Source organism: Ictidomys tridecemlineatus, chromosome 5 (assembly GCF_052094955.1).
Source record: "Ictidomys tridecemlineatus isolate mIctTri1 chromosome 5, mIctTri1.hap1, whole genome shotgun sequence".
Taxonomy (NCBI): Eukaryota; Metazoa; Chordata; class Mammalia; order Rodentia; family Sciuridae; genus Ictidomys; species Ictidomys tridecemlineatus.
The window spans coordinates 139,986,026-140,009,859 of NC_135481.1; the positions used below are offsets into that span (position 1 = coordinate 139,986,026).

Below are 23,834 nucleotides of genomic sequence, written 5' to 3' on the forward strand. Positions count from 1 at the left end.
CCACCAGTGAGCTATGCCTTTTATCACAACACATTCAGACCTCATCTCCTCATCTCTAAGATGGAATGGGGTTGAAGCAGATAATATCGAAGGTTTTTATTAACTCTGTAGTTCTAGTAGACTCCAAGAAGGAAAGATCAGGAGGCTTCTAACTGATCTTTCTGCCTCTACCCTCTTCTTCCCAATTATCCTTCATACTACCATTAATAATTTTTCCCAAACTACTACAGAATAGTTTTCTGTTACTGTTACAAAAAACACCATACCACCAACTCAGTAGCTTTAAAGAACTCACATAGATATTAAAAGTCAGATGGCTAAAATGACTTTTACTGGACTAAAAACCAGGTTATTAGCAGGGCTATGTTCCTTCTGAAGTTTCTAGAGAGAAAAAGTGTTATCTGCTTTTTCCAGTTTCTAGAGGCTGTAATTCCTGGGCTTATGGTTCCTTTCTTCACCTTCAAATTCAGCAGTGTGGCATCTTCAAATCTCTGAAACTGACCCCAACTCTCTTCAAACCCTCTTTTTACTTATAAGAATCCCAATGATTGCAATGGATCACCAGGATAATCTTCCATCTTAAGATCCATAATTTAATTAATAAGAAGATCCTTTTACAGTATAAGGTAAATACATTCAGTTTCTGGGAATTAAGATGCGGACTATAAAATCCCTAGATGAAGACACAGGAGTCAATCTCTGTGAACTTGGTTTCTGCAAAGAACTCTTAGATAGGATACCAAAAGTATAAGTGATAAATAAATAATAATCTGGGCATTATCAAAATGGAAATTTTTTTAAATTTTTTTTTAGTTCTAGATGGACACAATATATTTATTTATGTGGTGCTGAGGATCGAACCCAGTGCCTCACATGTACAAGGCCGGTGCTCTACCACTGAGCTACAGCCCTAGTCAAAATGGAAACTTTTTGAACTTCAAAGAACATCACTAAGAAAGTAAAATGACAACCCATAGAACAGCACATTTTGCAAATCACAAACCACATAAGGAACTTGAGCCCAGACTATACAAAGAATCTTTACAACTCAATAATAAAAGACAATTCAATTTTTAAATGGGCAAGAAATCTGAATAGATATTTCTTTAAAGATATATAAATGACAAGCAAGCACATGAAAAAAGTGATCAAAATCATTAGCCATTTAGGTGATGCAAATCAAAACTACAATAAGATATCACTCCACACCCACCAACAGGGCTACAATCCAAAAGTCAGACAATAAAAACATTGGCAAAGATAGAAATGGAAAGTCTCATGCACTGCTGATGAGAATGTAAAATACAATAGCCATCATGGAAAACAGTTTGGCAATTTCTCAATATATTAAACAGAGTTATCATATAACTAAACAATTTTACTCTTAGTGTGTATACCCAAGTGTGTGGTTGTATTCCTATAAAACAACACTATTCATAACAACAAAAAGTGGAAAGGACTCGAATGAACAATAACTAGAATGGATAAACATAGATAGATACACATCAGATTATTCATCAATAAAAAATATCAACACAAGCTCTAAAATAGTTAAAACTTGAAAGCATGCTGTTAAAAAGAGAGTCTCAAAAGGTCACAGATAGTTGACTCCAACTACATGAAGTTTGTAGAATAGATAAATCAATAAAGATAAGTAAATAAGTGGTTGCTAAGCGCTGGGAGGAGTGGGAAGTGAACTACTAATGAGTATGACATTTCTTTGGGAGTGATAAAAATGTCCTAAAGTTAGATAATGATCATAATGGCACAAAGGGAAATGTAGACTGAGCATCCCTAATCTAAATAAAATCCAAAATGCTTTTCCAAAACACAAAACTTTTTGAGCACCAATATGATGCCACAGTAGAAAACTCCACACCTGAAAATGTCACACAAAATTATTTAAAATTAATTTGGGGTTGTGTGTCGAATATGTACATAAAACAAATTGATTTCATATTTAGACTTGGGTCCTAAGATAGCTCATTATATATACACAGATATTTCAAAATCAGAAAAAATTCAAAACATGAAACATTTCTGGTCCCAAGTATTTCAGACAAGGGATTCTCTACCTGTATATAAAAAGCCAATTAATTATACTTTTGAAAGGGAGAATATATGCTATGTGAATCAACAAAGATGCTCTAGAAAAACCTAAGGCATTCAATTCACATGAAAACTAACTGATGAACATATATCATTCCCAAGTAATCAGGAAAGAAAATAAATACATAAAATATTTTCTAAGAGCATGTATTTTTCTTTATATGTTAAAATTAACAAAATCAACTATGCATAAGAATTATATGAATGACTCATGTTGGAAAAAAATAACGACTGTAAACAGCAATGGTTAAAAATAATTAAATACATAATGAACAGCAGTTTTAAAATATACATCATCAATGACTCCTTGGTGGTCAAAAAACAAAATTCCCTCACCTTGTCTTCCTTTGGAACTAAGCTTCAACACTCTATAGTTATCCCACATGATTCCCCAACAGAAATTCAGCTGGAATTTACCCTACCACCACTCAACTAACACCACCCTTATTTGCCCATCTCCCTTTTGTCCTAAACAAATTAAGGAGATGTTTCAACCATCTAATTGGTCCTGATTCAAGGCCTGACTCAAATCCTATCACAAAACTTTTCTCACCCTCTCCAGAACATAGCAACCCAACTTCCTCTGGCCTCTCACAGCTCTGTCAGTAGCTCTAGATGGCTCCTCCCTAATAAGCACCTTTCCAGCCCCCCAATGAAGTCAATGCACTTACACTCCTTGTCCAGCCTCAACCTGTTAATTTATCCATTTCATCCTATAATTCACTCTCTTCAAGAATGGTGTGTCAGCTTTCACCCAGTCTTAAGGTAAACAACACTCTTGCCAATGACAGGGTGCCACCTAGCTGCAACACAAGGTAACTCACAATGGGAATGGGGAAAATCTCCATTTAAATTTTACAGAAACGTACAGCAATAAAAGAAAGAAGCCACAGTATAGTACTATTTGCAGGGCAATTTGTTTCATAGGTACATCTTATCACCCTGACTAGATTACCTCACAAGTCTTACAGGTATTATTTGTTCTCAGCTCAGTTTCATCATGTACTAGTCAATTTAGTATTTACTAAATCAAACTCAATTCCTGATGCATAAAAAATTATTTGGTAATCTCTATCACAAGAGTATGAGTTTATTACAAATAATGAACAACACAGATAAGTACAAAATGAAAAGAAATCACATTTACTCACATATAATGGAGCTTGTTGTGGATTAAGTTTCATTGCCCAGAACACTGAAACAGAAATTGAAGAAATAAATGAGAATTAAATTGGAAATGGTCACCAAAAATATAAAAATCACCCACAGCTCTAAGAGTACAATCCTATGTCTGAGGTTACTGTGTGTGTGTATATATGTGTGCGCGCGCATGCGTGTTCAGCTTTCCTTAGAGATTTGGGAAAAAGGAGGCTCAAGGATTACAGAATTCCTTGTATTCCAGCCACTTTTCAAGTGGGGAGAATGATTTTCTAATTGAAGAAGAAAGACAAAGGCTTGACTGTCACAGAAAACCATTGATCAGATATTTAAAGCATTTACCAAAGCAAAACCATTAAATGTTCATTTGTGCTTCTGTATAACCCACCAAACTCACAAAATGCTGCTCTACCCAAGATATCCCCCTAGTCCCACTAAGGAGTTTGGGGAAAGGGAAAGGAAGTAGCAAAAGACCACTAGAGTTCTTTTGCTCACTGCCATCTTCTCAGAGAAGATGCAGCTTGCCTTTAACAGGTAAAAACTCACCTTCCTCAAAATTAATAGCTGAATTCCTTAATTATTTGTCATTAAATGAATGCTCACAAAAATCTTATGAAGAACTTTACAGAAGATTCCCAATATTATATAACACATTTCTGAATATTAAGAATAGCATGTGGGATTTCAGAATGATAAACATCCTGAATGTGACTATAAGCTGATCTTCAGGGCACTCTTTCCTTCCAGCACACCTAAAGAAATCTACACTAAAAACCAATTTTAAGAAATGTAATAGTAACTAATTCTTTTAGTGGAAAATTTTAATTATATTTCAGATTCAAATAACAAACACTGATTAAAAAATGGCAGGATTGAGTAATTGCTCAATGTATTAAATATCCATTTAATTTAAAATTAACTCACTGTGCTCTCTGGCCTTTAATCAGCTTTCCCGGTCCTGTTCAGACTTGCTGAGATATGGGATTTAAAGAACCTATAAATTTATAAACTAATGTGTGTTGAATAACTTAAGAAGTGTTCCATCACAGGCAGAAGAAACTGATATGAAAATTAACACACTGGTAACCCACAAGAATTAGAGAAATCTATGGGTACAAACTAATGACTTTTCAGCCCTCTTATGCTCCATAATTTGCCAAGGAAACTTGGAATACTGTGTAAGGACCACAATATCAACTATCTGAGGGGCTCCCACTGCATACAGATGTGAACTGAGAGATGAGAGAGCTCAGAGGGCTCTAATGAAGAGCTGATGCCATCTGAACTGCTTGAACTATGTGTTTATCCAAATGTATTTCAAAGCCATAACCCATAACAAGTTGCTCTGATAAGAGGATTAAAGAGGGATGACAAAGTGTCTGTCCTCTCCCACTGGTCAAAGAGCCAGGTCATTGTGTTGTTGGCAACACAGGCTACTGAAAAGAATATATCTGTCAAAAGTAATAAAAGTAATGACCAGAAGGCTCCAGAAACAGATTGGTTTTAGACTTCTTCAATGATGACACATGAGGGGAAAGAGAACTAAATTTCATTGGGTTTTATACATGATATTGTATTCATTCTCCATAAAAAAAAAAAAAAGATCACTTTTCTCATTTCACTGGTGGGGGAGTCTTTTCAAAAATTAAACATATTTAACACAAAGAGCAAAAGGTAAATGGGAGAGCCTAAATTCAAACACTGTGTGATACCAATACATTTTTTTCTCCACATTGCCAGTTCTGATCAAGCCTTCCCAAAAAGAAAGCTAAAGAAATGTACTCTGTCCATGCAATGGTTTCAAGACAGAATGTTAGGAAAAAACCCTACAATTTCTTCCTTACCTAGAGAGCAATGAATGACTTAAAGCAAATTCACAAGTCCAATAGGGCTGTTTTCATGTTACAACCAATACATGAGAAATACTGACAATAAAGACTGCCTAGCACTTGAAAGACTAAGAAGAAATATCAAAATTAAAAGACTACACGACATGGTATTAAGTACGATCAACAAATCTACCACTCAACAGTAAAACCAGCTAGAGTTTTGAGCAGTCATAAATGTAAGGAGTGTGAAATAAACAGAAGCATAATAATTGTTTTTATTCTTTTTAAAAAAATAAGTTGTAGATAGACACAATATATTTATTTACTTTTATGTGGTGCTGAAGATTGAACCCAGTTCCTCACATGTGGAAGGCAAGCACTCTACCACTGAGCTATAGCCACAGCCTGTTTTTATTGTTTCCATATTTTCACTTTAAAATGTTGAAAGAAAACAAAATTTCACAGTTCAGTGTCATATAAAAGTGACAAAATCACTTTATGTCAAAATAATACTCTCCCAATTTTAATGCAACTGTCTCAATTATATAAATTGATGTTGTCCCCTAACACACATAAATCTCTTAAGGTACTTTAGAGAAGCAAAGGTTATGGGTACAAGTGTTCCTGCATTTTGATATAAACTATGGTCAGTCTTTTCTTCATAGGGTACAGTGAGGACACCATCATCAGAATGAACCAAAGATGGGCATACAATGCTTAAAAGATAAACAATAGCACAAGTTTTAGAATTTTTGAAATTCATGCTGTTCACAAAGGAGTATGCAGAAACTCAATCACCATACAGGACTACACAGAAACTCAGGCATGAAGTGATATGGCAGTATGACCTGATTCAGAGAGAAAGGGAGACAGAAAGCACCTCCACCAACCAATGTGCCTAAGCAAATGAATGCAAAATCTTAAAAGTTACAAAAGAAGCTACACCTAAATTAAATTTGGTGTCTATGGCAGTAGTCAGCCATCACTGTAAAAGGCTGAACAAATATTTTAGGCTTTGCAGGTTGTCTCTGTTACAACATATTTTTTTTAAATGAATATAGCTGCATTCTGATAAAACTACTTACAAAAAGAGGCAATATGCTGGAGTCAGCCAGCTGGTGACAGTATGCCAACCCTTAGTTAAAAACTAACAAAATACCTCTTAAGCTCAAGAAGGATTACATCCATATTCAACAGCTTTGTTATGTCTCAATGATGTTGTCAGCTAAAAAACACTCCTCAATACAGGAAAATTATAGGGTGCCGCACAACATTCTCTATACAAGAATCAGATTAATCCAGATTCATGGTGTGACTTTGAGAAAGTCACTTGACTGGTCTAAAACTCAGCCTCCTTATTTACAGAAACAGCCTAATTATTCCTGCCTACACTACAGTGTTGGTGGAAGAATCAAAAACACAATCCAAGTCCAGCACTTAAAGCACACTGCCAAGCACAGAGAAGCCACCACTTCTTTCTCTTGCAGTTTCTGAATGTCAACAGAGATAAACCATGAAAGACATCTAAAAACCATAAATGGCTAAATGAAACCCTTCAGGTACCCAGAGATATCTTTCTGATACAACCACAAAAAAAAGAATGTGGGGTAACAAATATTGAATTCTTAAGTGTATGTATCTCTGGGCAGTGCAGGGAAATTTCATTCCTAAATTATCAGCTTCTTAACTGTAACTATTCAAACAAACAGATATTACTTTTGCAAAACAGTAAGAAACATACACAGAGCAAAGTTCCCTGTCATTCAACATACCACAACTAATATGGATATGATTAAAAAGACATAGTTTCCTAAAAGTGCAAAACTGAAATCAAATAGACTACAGAATCCTTTAACAGGTGCTTCACCTATAATGAAATGTCTCTTAAAAGCTGGGCAGGGGGGCCAATATCATATCAGGTAATTAAACTATTAACTTTCTAGTGCCTGTTTAGCTGAGTGATATCTCATTTCTTAAGGACCAGCTGTCCCAGTCTGATAAACTTATCAACTCAATTGACATGGTTTTTATCATTCACAATAGGGAAGCTTCCAAATACATACAAATATATATACACACACACTCACATACACACACAAAGAGGGGTGTGTGCAAATCACCCCTCACATCTGCCCCAGTCCCAACAGGAAGGTATAGCTGTTTTAGTCTCACCCAAGTGTACACAGAAGATTTTTACCTTCCAAGTATTTCCATGGCAGAATATGTTTCAAATAAATCTCCCTGGCCAGGGACCTTGCTAAGACTGGGTTACACAGTCAATGACACTGTATGTTCTAGATTCTTGTAACAAGAGTCAATTTTCAGTTCTTGAGGAAAATAACAGGATCCAAAGAGTCTTTCCTTCAATTCTAAGGAATAGGTGCTGGAGGCTATAAGCCTGTTATATACTGGTTGAGGAAGTCAGGGAGGCTGGAGAGAGACATTCTGAACAAAGAAGAAAGAAGCAGGGCACACAGAGTAAATAGACTTTTCCTGTTGAAGATGCCAGGTTCTGCATAAAAAATATAAATACCACATGTACCAAATATATTTCCTAAATGAGATACTGAAGAAGTCTGACAGCACTCATGAATGCTTTTCTTCTGCTGTAGCTACGCTAATTAATAATTGTACAGTTAGCCTTAAACAGTGATTCTTGAACCTTAGTGTACTTGAGTATCAGTTGAAGGCCTTGTTAAGTAATGCAGATTCTTGCCCCCACAACCATAGAGACCAAATCAGACTAGATCTGATGATGTTTCTACTCTGGCCTATACTTTGGGAAACAATGATATTGAGGCCCACAACATGTGTCTTATTTTCATTTGGCAGATAGCATTGCTCTGCCCAACTATCACATGACACAAGACTTACTACCACCAAAAAAACAAAAGCAAAGACCTCATCACAAATGGGGGAGCCATAGCATATAGAGAGGACAGAAAGGAAATAGGGTTCAATAGGGTATTAATACTCCACAGGAAAACAAATGAACATAGCAAATTAAAACAAAAATCAAAACAGCAAACAAAAACACTAACTCCCACATTAACTCATCTAATTTATTCTTTAATCAATGCTAGATTATACAATAGGCAAAATGATAATGAATTTAGGGCAAACACACATACACACAAAGTAAATATTATGAAATTTTAAAAAGTTAGAATTCTTTCAATATAAAAAGTATTTTGAAAAATTAAATTTAAAAGAATCAAAACTCAGACTTTTTTAGAGTTTACTTTGAAATTCACATGGAAGAATATAGCATAAGAATAGCAGCTATTATGAATACAAACAACAGTAAGCATTGTCGAGGATGTGTGCAAAAAGGTACATTGCTGGTGGGACTGCAAATTGGTGCAGCCAATATGCAAAGCAGAATAGAGATTCCTTGGAAAATTGAGAATGAAACCCCATTTGACCTAGTTATCCCTCTCCTCTGTCTATACCCAAAGGACTTAAAAGCAGCATACTACAGGGACACAGCCATAACAATGTTTATAGCACCACAATTCACAATAGCTAAACTGTGGAATCAACCTAGATGTCCTTCAGTAGACAAATGGATTTAAAAAAATGTGGATTTATACACAATGGAATATTACTCAGCAATAAAAGAGAATAAAATCGTGGCATTTGCAAGTTCATGAATGGAGCTGTTTTCTCTAATATAAGGAGGCTGATTCATAGTGGAGTAGGGAAGGGGAGCACAGGAGGAATAGATGAACTCTAGATAGGGCAGAGGGGTGTAAGGGAAAGGGAAAAGGGCGTGGGGCTAGAAATAGAAAATAAATAATAAAAATTCTCTCTCTCTCTCTCACTCTCCTCTTTCACTCTCTCTTTAAAAAAAAAAAGAAATGATGGTGGAATGTGATGGTAATCATTACCATAAGTACATGTATGAAGACATGAATTGGTGTGAATATACTTTGTATACAACGGGAGATATGAAAAATTGTGCTCTATAAGTGTAATAAGAATTGTAATACATTCTGCTGTCATATATAAATTTTAAAAAAATTAATTTAAAAAGCCCAAAAAATATAGCATAGTGTTTGCAGTGGGTACTGCCTCCTTTTCTTATGTTTATTAAACTCAATGTCTGGAACACAAAGACTCAATGATGGTTGATAATTTTTTCATTTTCCTGAGCCCCTAGAAACTAGTTATGCAGTTTCAGAGAGAAATCATATATGGCTCCTGCTGATTTAATACAGGACTTATAAATGTAAACAGATTTAAATTGGCTCTACAATAAAGAAATCATAGCCATTCAAGAGAAATGGCATCAAAAAATTTCTGCCCCTCTCCCACCACCATCACCACCCTTTTTAAGCTCAGTTCAAATTTCTGTTATTTACAATTGCATGTTGAAAGATTCACAAAAAGTAGCATTAGATATTTATAATCACATAACCTACACTCAAGCCCAGACACAGCCCAGAATCTGTTGTTGGTCACAACCAATCCAGAACCCTACCATGGCTCCCCTAAGGTACAGCAAGCCAACAGCTGGCTTCCAGATGAATCTGCATTAGAGTCTTCGTCCCAGTCCCTAACCAAATCCCATCAGCCACAAAACTTATAATCAAGAGGGGTCTGTCTCAGCATCAGTCCTGATCATCTTGCTTCCCCAGGGAAGAATCACTGCCAGCTTACTTGCCTCTGCTTGTAGACTGGGTGCCAGAGCCTTATCACCTGAGAAAATCTCTCCGTGCGTGCTCCCTAGGCACCTCTGACTCAACCTTCCCCAAATGTTATTTTTGTTTTCTATAGTACCCTCTCTGCCTACACTGAAGTAAGCAATCTTTTAAAAGTGTTCTTCTGAGGTACCAATCCTTTTCTTTAGGGATTTCTATGGCATGGTACTAAAATTATAACCTGCCATGATTCAAGAAGGGAAAAGTATAAAACTAAAATGTAATTGGCTTGGGGGACATATCTGATCCATCTTTAGTTTTCTTAGAACTTCCAACAGTTGGAGCATTGCATAAGCTTAAATACTGCAACCACAGACACACATGGCCAGCACAGCAACTAATAAGCACACTACACTGCCTCTATTAAAAAGACTAAATAAATTTATTTTACACCAACCACCAATAAGCCACTTTGATGAAGATATTAAAAGAAAAAAACTGCAAAGTCCTCATCTAGATTGGAAACAACCTTTTATTGTTTAAGAATGTTTTAAACAAGCCCTGAAAGAAGAATGTAAAGATTAAAATGAGACTACCAATATAATTTAGAGATGGAGACAAACAGACTTGGATTTGAATTATAACTCTGGTACTGGTACTTACTGACTATTGTTATCTTGGACAAGTGGCTTAATTACCAAGCTTTACTTTCCTCACCTCCTAAATGGGGATAAATAAGAATAAAAGATATGTGTAAATGTCTAACACAATTGTAGGCAATAAAATCATAAAATTAAGTTCCTGTTCCTAATAATTAGTGTGAATCACTGAAAACCATTTCAACACTAACTTCACACCACAATCAACTCCTACATCTTTTAGACCCTCTTAATCACCTGTGCTGATCTTGAATTCTAAACAAAAGGTATTGCTGAGGGAAAAAGAGACCCCAACATATCTGGTGTTCTATTAAACACGATTTTTATCATTGCTGAGCTCTCAGAAGCCACCCACACTTTTCTTGCTGTCCCTCTGGTACGTCTGAACTATGTTCAAGCCCCCCCCCCACGCAATTATCTCTGTGGTCTTCTTTGCACTCCTTTTCCTTCAGACTCTGTGCACACCATCTGTGAGCATCATGCTCTCAGTCCAGTCCTACCTTTGCACATGTGAAGGCCTCCTACCCTTGGTGATTCTGATTATAGGATTACTGCTAATATTTTAACCCACACAATCAGCAGTGACATACCGTCTGGTTTTTTCTCTCTGCACCAATACTATTTATGCCACAATACCTGGCACTGTGCTGGGCCCTCCCACACACACACACAAAAAAAAATACTAAAGAAAAACATGTTTGGTATGAACATTTGAGACAGAAATTAATTAGATTTCTGTGCCATAGTTTATGGAATGGGATCAATACATATAGCTATAAAAATCAAGCTACCAAAACCAAAATATCTAAGGTTAATCTAGTCCCAAAAGGTTTATCTAGTAGCTCATTAAAGACAGTATGGATCCTGCCAAGTGTTAAGGAATCCAGCCTTAAGCAATTTGTTTAATCTGCCAGAGAGGTAACAGGGAGCAGATTCAGAGGACAACCTCAAAGCGAAGAGGAGGGCAAAGGGTTATTTAATACTATACTTGGGTTCTCACATGATGGTTGCTACCTCTGGGAAGAGGAACATGCATATGTTATTTCAATTCTCCTTTGGTACTAACACAGGCCTGTGGTTTCCTGAAAAAAAAAAAAAATGGTTTCTAGTGTTTTGCAAAGATCTATATGGAGAAGAAAACTCCCAGTGGCATTCCACAGGTGAGAATTTTGCCGCCAGCTGTATCCTGTTATCCAAAGGAAACGGAACTACAAGCTGCCTGGAGGTCCAGGCAAGGAAGAGCAAGACCATAAATTCAATAAGTGCTGACACTCTTATCCCTATGGCAATAAGAATAAACTTTAAATTTAGAAAAATTCATACACAGCTGAGCTGTATGTAAATTAACTTCTGCAGGGGTTAAAATAGATATCCGGTAAAAAGACTGCCAAATTCAAGCCTTTATACTTCCTCTATCCTCTCTCATCGAAAAAGCAAGCAGCCCAATGGGCTAAACCAATTATAAACCACCTGGAAAGACTAAATATAGGCAAGTGGGCACACATACAAATGCAACAGACATTACTGAGCTGGATGACCTTACCTGGACAAATCCCAGGGCCTGCTGTGGCTATTCTATTAGAAGTGATTTCACAGGGACACAGAGCCCACCTTCTTGAACACATTATATGACAAAAGCAATATCAAATGAATTCCACAAGTAGCTAGCAGAAGAGCTCAGAAACAAAATGCTGCAAGTGGTCAAGGTAGGCCTTTAAATTATGAAATGGTTCTCAGGTCTTAAGGATAAATACTGCCTTCAATGTTATACAATAATAAGTTTTTTGAGAACACAATGTTGAAAAACAAGAGGAATGGCATTTTGAGAAGGAAACATCTCAAAGTTGCAAAGTTTTAATAAAAACTTCAAATAAAAGAAAATTATAAATGTCCTAATTAGGTGAAGATGCTACACAGAAAAAGAAAAGTCACCTGTTAAAGACTTTTAATGAACTAGGATCAGCCATGTAAATGCACAGGAAAATCATCATCCCCACTTCTAAAAATCAAGATGCCATGTCAGTATAGAAATTGTGACAACATTAATATTTTTTAATAGAAAATTTGACTACTTAAATACAAAAATTTATGAGTATTCTGAAATAACCAAAATGGGTTTTTTTCTTAATATTTGCTGTATTTTGTTTGAATTTTTTTTGTATTTGTAGATGGACAGCATATCTTTTGTTTGTTTGTTCCTTTTTTTTTTTTTTTTTTTTTTTTTTTTGAGGGGGGATACCGAAAACTGAACCCTGGAGCACTTAACTACTGAGTCACATCTTCAGCCCTTTTTTATATTTTATTTATAGACAGGGTTTCGATGAGTTGCCTATGGCCTCAATAAGATTCTGGGACAGGCTTTGAACTTGAAATCCTCCTACCTCAGCCTCCTGAGTTGCTGGGATAACAGGCACGCACCACTGTTCCTGGCCTTTGTTTTGTTTATTTTTATGCGGTGCTAAGGATCAAATTTAGTGCCTCACTTAGTGCAAGCACTCTGCCACTGAGCTACAGCCTCAGCCCCACAGAAGTGTTCCCAACTAACATGGTAGAAAGGTATTCCTCACAAATCTCTCCTCCAAGTAACATGTAGGGGAGTACTAAATTAAACTGAATCTGCATTCATAACAGTCCACAGTAGAAGTAGAAATACCTGTGCATTTTTTGTTTGTTTTGGTACTAAGGGACTGAATCCAGGGATACTTTGCCACTGAACCACATCCACAGCCCTTTATATTTTTTATTTGGAGACAGGGTCTTATTAACTTTCTTAGGGCCTCACTAAGTTTGAGTTAAGTGCTAACACAGGCCTGTGGCTTCCTGCAAAAATGGTTTCTAGTGTTTTGCAAAGATCTATATGGAGAAGAAAACGTCAATCCTCCCACTTCAGCCTCCTCGTTCATAGGCATGTGCCAACCATGGCCAGCACCTACATATTTTTAACACGGTAAATTAAAGAACTGAGGTTAATTCTGTTAGGATATTAACAAAGACAATTCACTTTCAATGCGTTCATAAAACAAACATAACTGTTTGACAATGCTAAGATAAAGAAGTGGAAGATTAGTTTATCTCTAAGTTCAAAGTCATTTTCTAGGCTAAAAAAGCAGAGCATGCTTTGCAAATTCTCATAAATTCATTAATTCACAGAAAATTATTTAAGAATGATTTAAGGCATGATTTTCATCAAATTATTAAAAAGTTATCAAGTTTAACTCAAAATATTACAGTGCTGGATTTAGTAATAACAGATTTAAGAGCAATTTCAGTAGTTGTTTCTGAATTTCAAATTTTCTGAACTCTTAAAAGAAACTTCTAATGGGGGCTGGGGTCTCGGCTCAGTGGTAGAGTGCTCATCTAGCATGCATGAGGCACTGAGTTCGATCCTCAGCACCACATAAAAATAAAATAAAGATATTGTGTCCACCTAAAACTAAAAAATAAATATTAAGAAAAAGAAACTCTTAATGGACTAGACATGTTAATGATTTACCATACAGTGCATGAACAGAAAATTAATCTCCCCACTGAACTAAAATTAATTAAAAGTTGTCATAAAAAATGCAAATCTAGTCCTTTAAAATATTTTAGCATTTCTAGCTGTGTGTGGAGAAAAATGTGCCTTGTATAGTAGAAATACAAAATCATAAATTGTTATTTCTAATAAGTGTGGAAACAGGACATATTAGTATGCACATGAAACTTCAAATATTTAATATATGTGGTAAATACACAAAAATATCACGAGAGAAACAGCCAGGCATCTACTGTACAATACCCTTTCATTTAAAACAAATACAAACTGAAAAAATATAGTTCCATAAAAATCAATGCTATAATAGTGTTAATTATTGGTCCCAAGTGATAACAATTTGATCATAATGAGCACACAAGGAGCACAACTGGCTACTTCACCTAAAAACCTTTCCAATCAAAAAGTAAATTAATTAGGAAAAAAAAGAGTATAGATTTTAGAATGTACTGTCCTAAATATAAAACCAATGTTTTTGTAGGTTTCTCTAACTGGGTCCAGAAAAGAGACAGTGAAAAGTAGATGGATTATGTATGTGTTCAAAGAACCCAGGCCATCGGCAAAGTAGCTCAGTCTAGAAGGGGTAAGAAAGATATAAAGAATGCAAATCAGCATACTACAGTGATGTAGCCACATCCATGTTTATAACAGATCAATTAACTCCGAATAGTTAAACTATGGAACCAAACTGGGTGTTCTCCAACAGATGAACAGATAAAGAAAATGTGGTATATATTATATACACAATGAAATATCACTCTGCCTTAAAGAAAAATGAAATTACAGCATTTCATAATGGATGAAGCTGGAGAATATCATGCTAAGAGAAATAAGCCAATTCCCCCTCCACCCCACCCCCCACCCCCACAAAAAAAACCAAAGGCCAAATGTTCTAATATGCAGATGCTAATTCACAATTAGGGTGGGCAGAGCTAGAAAAGAGGTACTTTGGATTGGATAGAGGGGAGTGAAGGAAGGTGAGGGAGTAGGAAGGATAGTAGAATGAATTAGACATTATTACCCTATGTACATATATGTTTACACGACCAGTGTGATTCTAAATCATGTAAAACCAGAAGAATGAGAAATTAGACTCCATTTATGTATGATATGTCAAAGTGCATTCCACTGTCATATACAACTAATTAGAACAAATTTTAAAAAAGAAAAAAACACAAAAAAGGGAAATAATTCAACAACCAATTGAGTGCATACTGTAGAAAGGGAGTTTAGATAGAACTAACTATATATAGTTCAAATAAGCTCTGCAGATAGTGCTGTGAGGCCTTGGCTTTCTGATTCTCCACATAAATAGGCCCCACAAATGGCTCCTCACTACAGCAAACAGTTGGTTCTGAATTAGATAAGTCATGGTCAGATGCAAACAAAATTCAGACAGATCTAAAAGACCAAAGAACTTAAGCTGTTCCAAAAACCTGGAGACATCCAAAACAGAATCAACAAAACATCCCATGCCGAGTAAAGAACTGATAGACTACTTTGGTCATAGTAAGAGGGCACTGCACGGGAGAGGAAGAAGCTGAAGCATAACCCTGTGCTAACTGAAGGCTCTCTTCCTCTGTATTTTTTTTTTAAGTAACTTTATTTTATTTGTTTATTTTTAATGTGGTGCTGAGGATCAAACCCAGAGCCTCACATGTGCTAGATAAGCGCTCTATCACTGAACCACAATCCCAGCCCCTCTCTTCCTCTGTATTAAACAGGTTCAATAATCACTTGCCTCAGAGAGCCTGCTGTAGGTCAAATGAGATGCCATTTGTGCAGCAGTTTAGTATAGTGGTGACCCAGAACAGGTGTTCTGTAGACTGTCTTTCACTGACACCAAGCAAACCTGACACAGGATAACCAACAAGAAAAAGATGGTCATGGTAAACAAATTAAATCCTTTCTTCTTTTGGTTGTCACAGCAGAATCTTTTAAGAAATACAGCCTACTCAACACTAGTTTGAGAGCGTAAGGTTAGAACCTTGGTAAAATCAATTCTGTCTTTAGGCAATTTAAGATGAAAAAAAATTGTTTTTAACTATCAAACAGAGTTAGGAACAGTTGTCTTTGTGGCTGGCTCTCCATCAGCAGGGAGTAGCAATGGTTACAAACCACAATTCAGCAGATTTTCAGTCCCTACCCGATGAAGTAAAAGCTCAAAAGTCAATTTTTTTCAGTTTAAAAATCATATTCTTGATTCCCTTTTCCTTCTCTATGCTCCATTATTCCCCAAATGTGGGCAGATCCACTTTCTAAAACAAAAGCACCCCAATTACCCATCACAGGAAGAACCTAAACAAAAATGAGAGGTGAAGATTGACTACTGATTCTATTCCACATTCTCCTTACTCTGTGGCTTCTCTCTCCCCAGTTTGACACATGAAGTTTCTATGGAAGGACCTGGCATTTTTAAGCTCACATGTTTGTACAGAAATAGGAACACTGTAAATGTTTGGATAACAGAATGAAAGGATTATCAACTAGCTTCAATTATACCAACTGATCTAATCATGTTACATGCTTCTTCTGTCATCTGAAGTCTATTTCTTAAACTCAAGCAGGAGCATTTTTTTAAAATATTCCTCCGTCTCTCATCTTTCTCTCTCAAATATAACCAAAATATACCTGGTGGTAAACACATGTGCTCACTGGCTTTTAGAATTCATACTCATCTAAACTGGACCTCACAGACAGATAAATTTCACTTCATCTGATTTCATTCAGATAGTCTTCTCATTTGTTCTTCTAAAGAGTATTAATTCTGTAGTTTTAACAGCTTATATCTTATAAATTAGGAAGAAATACCACATCATCATTATTGCTGGAACCTATAAAGTTTACTTACTCTATAATTCCAGGTACCATACTAATCCTGACATTAATCCATTTTACAAATAAAGAGATTCATGATTAAAACACTAACCTCTGTGAGGTCACACAGGTGGTAACAGTGACGGCTAGAGTGTGAACCCAGATCTGACACCAAAATCCATGCTCTTAACCTAGTGCCACAGGTATATATAAACAAATGAGGCAAGGTAATTTTTGTGAGCTAAGAACTAAATATAGAAAAGATGAAAACAAAGAAATTTTCTGGGTGTGATGGTACATGCCTGGAATTCCAGTGACTGGGGAGGGTGAGGCAGGAGGATTCAAAGTTATAGGTCAGCCTAGAAAACTTAGTAAGACCCTGTCTCAAAAAAAAAAAAAAAAAAACACAGCTGGGGGCGTAGTTCAGTGGTAGAGCACCCTTGAGTTCAATTCCCAGTATAATAATTATTCACTCAAATAGAAAATGCATGTTGAAGGAAGGAAAATTTCACTAAGTAAAAGAATAAAGTGAGAAGAGGAAGGCAGTAACATATGCCTGTTTAAATCTTCTTTGCAGACATCTATTTTATCTCTTTAAAGCACATCACTGTGGACCAATTTATAGATGTGTTGTATTCTGTTTTGCAACAGTGGTAGGTAGTGAATTATAGACAGTCAGCTGCTAATTACCCAACAAATAAAGCAACTCAACAGGCCAACATGTTCTTATCTATATCCAAATGGAAATGTTTATAAGCCTCAGAATTAGCTAGAAATGGAACTTCTCCTACACAAAATAAGTTTACATCAACCATGTGAAATCTGTTATCCCCCAAATTTAACTACTGTTATAAGCAACAGAAATTTCTGAGAATGTTTTCCCTAAATTCTATAAAAATATTATTTAAAAAAAATAGTCAAGCTTCAAAACCAATAACCAAACTCAAGAAAATGAATAGGCAGTCTTTCCCATTCTAATTGTGATGTTTCTGTCAGTACTGCATCGAATTTTATAAACTTTAGGTACAAATAAGTAGTATACATACTACCATTTCAATACTTAAAAAACACTCTGGCTTTTCAAACAGATAATTATCAGCCTGGAAATCTGCCATTAAGGTGAAAAGACAACTAAAAAATAAAGCAGGGCTGGGGTGTAGCTCAGTGGTGCACTTGCCTAGCATGTGTGAGGCAATGAGTTCGATTCTCAGCAATGCATACAAACAAAATAAAGGTCCATCGGTAACTACAAAAAATATTTTTTAAATATTTTTTAAAGAAACAAGATGGGTAGACTAAAGACCAATATGACATGTCCTTCCATTATAGACCTTGATGGCTAAACTAAATCAGAGCAAGAAACAAAGAATGCACTCACCCATTGAATGCTGCCCTACTTGGTCCAAAAGAAAAAATACCACAGAATTGAGAATCTTAAAAACTTAGTTATGAAATCTTCAAGATAATCTTTTCGGCATTCAGATGTGGGCTAACAGTCTCAGGCAGGCCTGCAACTTTAAAGCAACCAAAACCTCCACTAGTAATCTGTATTAGCTGTACTTAATAACCCCTAAGGCAAGATCTGCCTTTCAATAGCTATAATCAAATCATAACTATAAGCAAAGATAACATTTTAAATCTTACTAAACAAATCAACCTTTCATTTTTAAAAATGTGAAACTTTTGAGTTAGGCTTCCTAAGATATGTACTATAAAAAGTTAACTGGTGGTAACAATGAAAAAGCTTAAAGGTTTGGAAAATATTCTCTAATTGATATGTATTTCTAAGAGGGACCAGAGATAGCTCACAAATACTGAGCAAAGGGGAAAAAAAAAGAAAGAAAACCAATATGAATATCAAATCCAGGAGAATGAGTAAGTAATGATTTTAAGACTTAAAAAAAAAAAAAAAGACTTCCACTGTTTTAAAAAGTCAACAAGGAAGTAAAAGCAGAATACAGATTGTAAACTCTGGACAATATACAAAAGTGACTATTTGAAAGCACTAAAAAAAAAAGACAAAAGCTGACAGAAAGCTGAATGTTACTGCTAAAACTCACTTTTTTTTTTTTTTAAAGCCAGGGATTGAACTCAGGGGCACTCAACCACTGAGCCACATACTCAGCTCTATTTTGTGTTTTATTTAGAGACAGAGTCTCACTGAGTTGCTTAGTGCCTTGCTGTTGCTGAAGGTGGCTGTGAACTTGCAATTCTACTGCCTCAGGTCCCACTTTTATATTGTTTTTCAACTAAGGGCATTCCCCAGATCACATGATGCAATAGTTAGAATTCAAGTAAAAAGATATCATTTTTATAATCATGTATGAACTTTGCCCAAATCTTTGACAGATTCCCAACTTGTACTTGAGGGAGAGAATCCATAAAATTTCCAGGAAAAAGTCAGTATGGAAGCCTGAAAGAACTAAGCAAGATGGAACTAAATTGTGTCCAAAATGAACAAAAGTAAAAATAACTCAGAACAAAGTTTAACACTATTCAGAAGAGGGGAGGGAAAAAAAAAATGGTGGTCTCATCATCTACAATGTGCAGCACACAATAAAAAATTATCAGATATGTATTAGAAGTTTAACATGAGGTTACTTTGTATTTGCATAAGAGTTATTTTACCTTTGACAAGCTGCAAATAATATCTGCATGTATCTGATGATGAATATATATCCAGAATTTATAAGGAACACTTCCAACTTAAAAAGAAGACATCCCAATTAAAAATGGGCAAATATTTGAAGAAGATAAATGAATGACTAAAGGCATGTGAAAGTTGCTCAACATCCTATCTAGGGAACAGTCAAAATTATTATTATAAGATGCCTCTATACATCAAACAAAATCACCCTCTTATCTACTTAAAACTTAAATTTTTTGTTTTCTCACAAAGAAACTCAAATCCCAGATAGCATTATAATGGTATGCACCAAAAATTTCAAGGGGGAAAATGATACCATACTTACACTATCAAAAAATGGGGGTGGGGGAGCTGCATTTTCCAGTTCATCTTATGAAACCAACTTATCCTGATATCAAAACTAGATAAAAACATTAAGAAAAATACAAGCCAAACCACTCACAAAAATAGACACAAAAATCCTTAATAATATTACCAATTCATATCCAGGAATATAAAAAAATAATAATAAAAATTGGCCAAATGAAATTTACTCCAGGAATGCAATGATGATTTTACTTCTGAAAATAATACAATTCTGAAAATAATAGTATATAATTCACCTCATTAAAGAATTTGAAAGAAAAAGCATACAACTACATTACTGCAGAAAACTCATTTATAAAACACCATTAATCCATGATAAAACCTCTCAGCAAACTAGGAATAGAAAATTTCTCAACCTGATAAACAGAATCCATTAAAATCATACAAAAAGGTAAAAAAATCTGAATGCTTACCATTAAGACAGGCAACTTAACCAGAATGTGAGTTCTCACCCATGCTAATCAACACAGTCCTGGCAGTCCTAGCAAGTACAGTTAGGTAAGAAAAAGAAATAAAGGTATACAGATGGTGTGGGGATTGAGAGAATTAATGCTGCCTCTCATCTGCAGACAATAGGAATCTTCCAAAAGGCTAACAGAGAAAGTGTTTTATAAAGCAAGATGGCAGACCACAAGGTCAATAAACAAATAATTGTATTTCTCCTAGTTGCTAAAACAAACAAAAGAAACTTGAAATTTCAGATATTTATAATATCATCAAAAAACATGATATAATATCATCCAAATATTTAAGGATATATTTAATAAAATATGTGTAAGGTCTGTATACTGAAAATACAATAGCTGTTTTTAAAAAACCTGAAGAAGATCTTAACAAATTTGCAAAAAAGTATAAAGGCTAGAAGAGGGCAAACTCAACCAAATGAGTGCTCACTGATGAAAAAAGAAAAAAAAAATCAATAAAGGCAAAACTACTCCCCTAAATATTAATTTATTTATGTTTTAAAACTGTATACAATATTCTACAAATCATACCCATATCCTAAGCTCTTTACTTGTTCTCCTGTTTGTTTTTTCACACAATAACAAAACTTCTGAAAGTGATACAAATGGAAATCATCTGAAACAACCAAGACATCTATTCAATATTCTTGTATTCCTTAAATCTTTCCAAAGATAATCTCTCATCTGCTACTAGAGATTAAAATAGTCCAAACTTGTGTAAAGACAACTACTAAATCCAGAAGAGTTATCATAACAGAGTGTGATTTTCAAATCACAATATATCTCTAAAAGGGCTGTGAATTTAACCAGCTTTAAAGTGACACTGGTTGTAAAAGTACATGTTTCAGCTAATCAAAACATGTAATATAAACTGCAGACAGGGCTAGAAAGATGAGAAGGCAGAGACAGGATTCCCAACTTCAGTTCTTTGCAGTCTTAGAGAGTCTCCATGGAAAACCTTAAAACTTCCTTTATCCTGAAAAATACAAGCAAGCTTTTCTAATATGCTCTCATCATATTCATTCACCTGAGAATGCATGTAAGAGCTCCTTTAAACTCACACAATACTCTGAGAATAATCAAACAGATATCCATCTGACTACAAATGAACAAATGTAGGCTATTCCTGTATCACATAAACCACAAAACAATACTTTTAAGATTTTTGCTGTCATTCTTCCACATTATTTTAAGACAAAAATACATAAAAGAAAATTTTAATATACTGAGTCCTTGAAAAAATTAGAAATCAGGCATCAAAAATGCCCTCCCAACTTGACTTCTGTCAACATTTAAATCACTAAACTGGACAATGAGAGAGAACGTGCAATGACCAAACTTTTTGAATCTAATGGATAATTTACCACAGATCCAAAAAGATTACAAGCTCAAATGCTAACTCCTGAAACTGTTTATTCTTTATTTTTTCATTCATTCACCAAAGTTCAGTAAGCACCTACAACTAGGAACATTGTGTTAGGTGCTACAGACAGAACAATATAAATATTAACCCTTGTTCTTCAAAGTATATACACTCCAAGGTAAATAAATATGAAAACAAAAAAGTTAAATGATGTACCACAGTTATCTAGGTAGAGGAAGACACAAAGAAAATGAATGGGGGGGGGGAGAAGCATGCAAACTCAAAAACACACTTAAAGAGGAAGGGGTCTGAAAGAAGGCAAATCTTTTAGGGCAAGCCCCCAGTGACCTACTTCCTCCAACTAGGTCCCACATTCCAGCAGCCTATTTGTTTATCGATAGATTAATCCACTAATGAGGTCAGAGCCTTGTGATCCAATCATTTCCTCAGCGCCCCACCTCTGAACATATGAGACTGCAACACTCCAGATCCAAACCATAACAAAGTGTTTCAAAAGTTATTTTCTAGTTATCATTGTCATCAATTTAAAAAAACAATCTACTATGATGAGTAAGGTGCACTGGTAAACAGTATAATGGGAAGAGGGATAAGATAATAAATCATTCAAATGATCCAAAAATTACTAAATCCCAAGTAATTGCCCTTCAGAGACCTCTAGTCTACTATAAAATAGTATGCAGATCCATAAGCAAATATACAGTAAGGTTATAAAGTAATAAATGCCTAAAGATCATCACAAGTTTATAAACTATCTGTAAACTAGTGAAAGATGGAAAAGGGATAGGGTAAGAAACTGAAAATTCCAAACCTACATTAACTTTACTATTAGGGAGATATTTACATAAATTTAAGAATTCTGAATCATATTACATATAGCTGTATAATCCTGAGCAATCCAATCATACTTCAGCTCATCTTCTATACTATAGACACAAAAGAACCTACCAGTTTAAACTTCCCATTTTGAAATTAATTCCTTAAAACTGAAGAATTACACAAAAATATATAAAGTGGAAATGACTTAGAACAACTGGCTATGATAACACCAAAGAGAAATCAAACGAATGTATGTTTACATGGAAGGCTTCTTATATGCAGATTCTTTTAAAAATTCTTGAGAAATGGGTACTCTCCTCTATTCTACAAGAAAAATGAAAAAAGTGGTGAATTTGGGCTGAAGATGTGGCTCAAGCAGTAGCACACTCGCCTGGCATGCACAGGGCGCTGGGTTCCATCCTCAGCACCACATAAAAATAAAGACGTTGCATCCACCAAAAACTAAAAAATAAATATTAAAAAAAAAATTCTCTCTCTCTCTCTTAAAAAAAAAAAAGTGGTGAACTCTGGAATCAATCTGACTCAAAAGCCGACTCTCTAATTCTGTACTATGCTAACTCCCAGAATCTATAACTGGATTTCTAAACTAACTGGACTTAAGACATTACTGATGTACACATATGGATGGGCACAGGCACAAGAGGGAGAAGCAAGGTAGATGTATGAATATTTATGAAGAGGAAAATTACCAATCATCAAATCAAAGTGACAGTGGCAATCACTGCCATATACCAGATTTTATCCTTACAGTTGCTGGGTCACAGGCATTATGTGGAAAGGGGAGGGACAATCTTCCAGGTGGTATTTCAGAATCTTAACAATCATCATGGCCTCATTAGGACACAGTACCTGGACATGAGCACAGCAGTATGCATTTCTAAAAAAACGTTAAGGTTAGAATCATAGGAACCTAGCTTCCACATTTCAACTGAGGCATGTTAGTAACATTCATTACCCAGTGACTCCCAGTACTGCCACCAATAACATTACCCAGAAGAAAAAAAGCCAAAACCCCACAAAAGCCTCCCTAGGGTTGCTTTCTGCCAACACTGACCATGGTGTCTATAGAACTCACTGCCTTTAATGTAGCCAATCTAGTTCAAATTATGTGTCTCCTTTTTAGCCCTTTAACAGAAACAAGAGTACAGCAGAAAAGGAAAACAAAAAAGGCAGAAGGAAAAGCAAAACACACAAAAAGATCCAGGGTTACTTACAGACCTCTCAAAGATACCAGCCCTAGCACATTTAAAAAAAAAAATCATCACATTCTACTATTTTGTGCAATTTAATCTTGGCTGCATCTTAATCTACTGATCTCTTAATGGTGTGAATCTGTAAGAACCATAAAGAAACACTACAGGGACTGAAATCAGTCAGGCTTGTTAGAAC

General features: G+C 35.3%; 1 protein-coding gene across 12 annotated transcripts in view; it reads right to left on the bottom strand.

Annotated features, from left to right (window-relative positions):
* The window catches only part of Akap13 (A-kinase anchoring protein 13), a 315,221-nt gene that overhangs the window by 239,100 nt on the left and 52,287 nt on the right, over positions 1–23,834 (bottom strand). For all 12 annotated transcript variants that reach the window (XM_078051200.1, XM_040275952.2, XM_021722882.3 and 9 more), the window contains one exon: positions 3,261–3,304. In XM_078051200.1, the coding sequence (XP_077907326.1) occupies positions 3,261–3,293 (33 nt within the window). In that variant the 5' untranslated portion in view covers positions 3,294–3,304. The remainder of the gene's footprint in view (positions 1–3,260; positions 3,305–23,834) is intronic.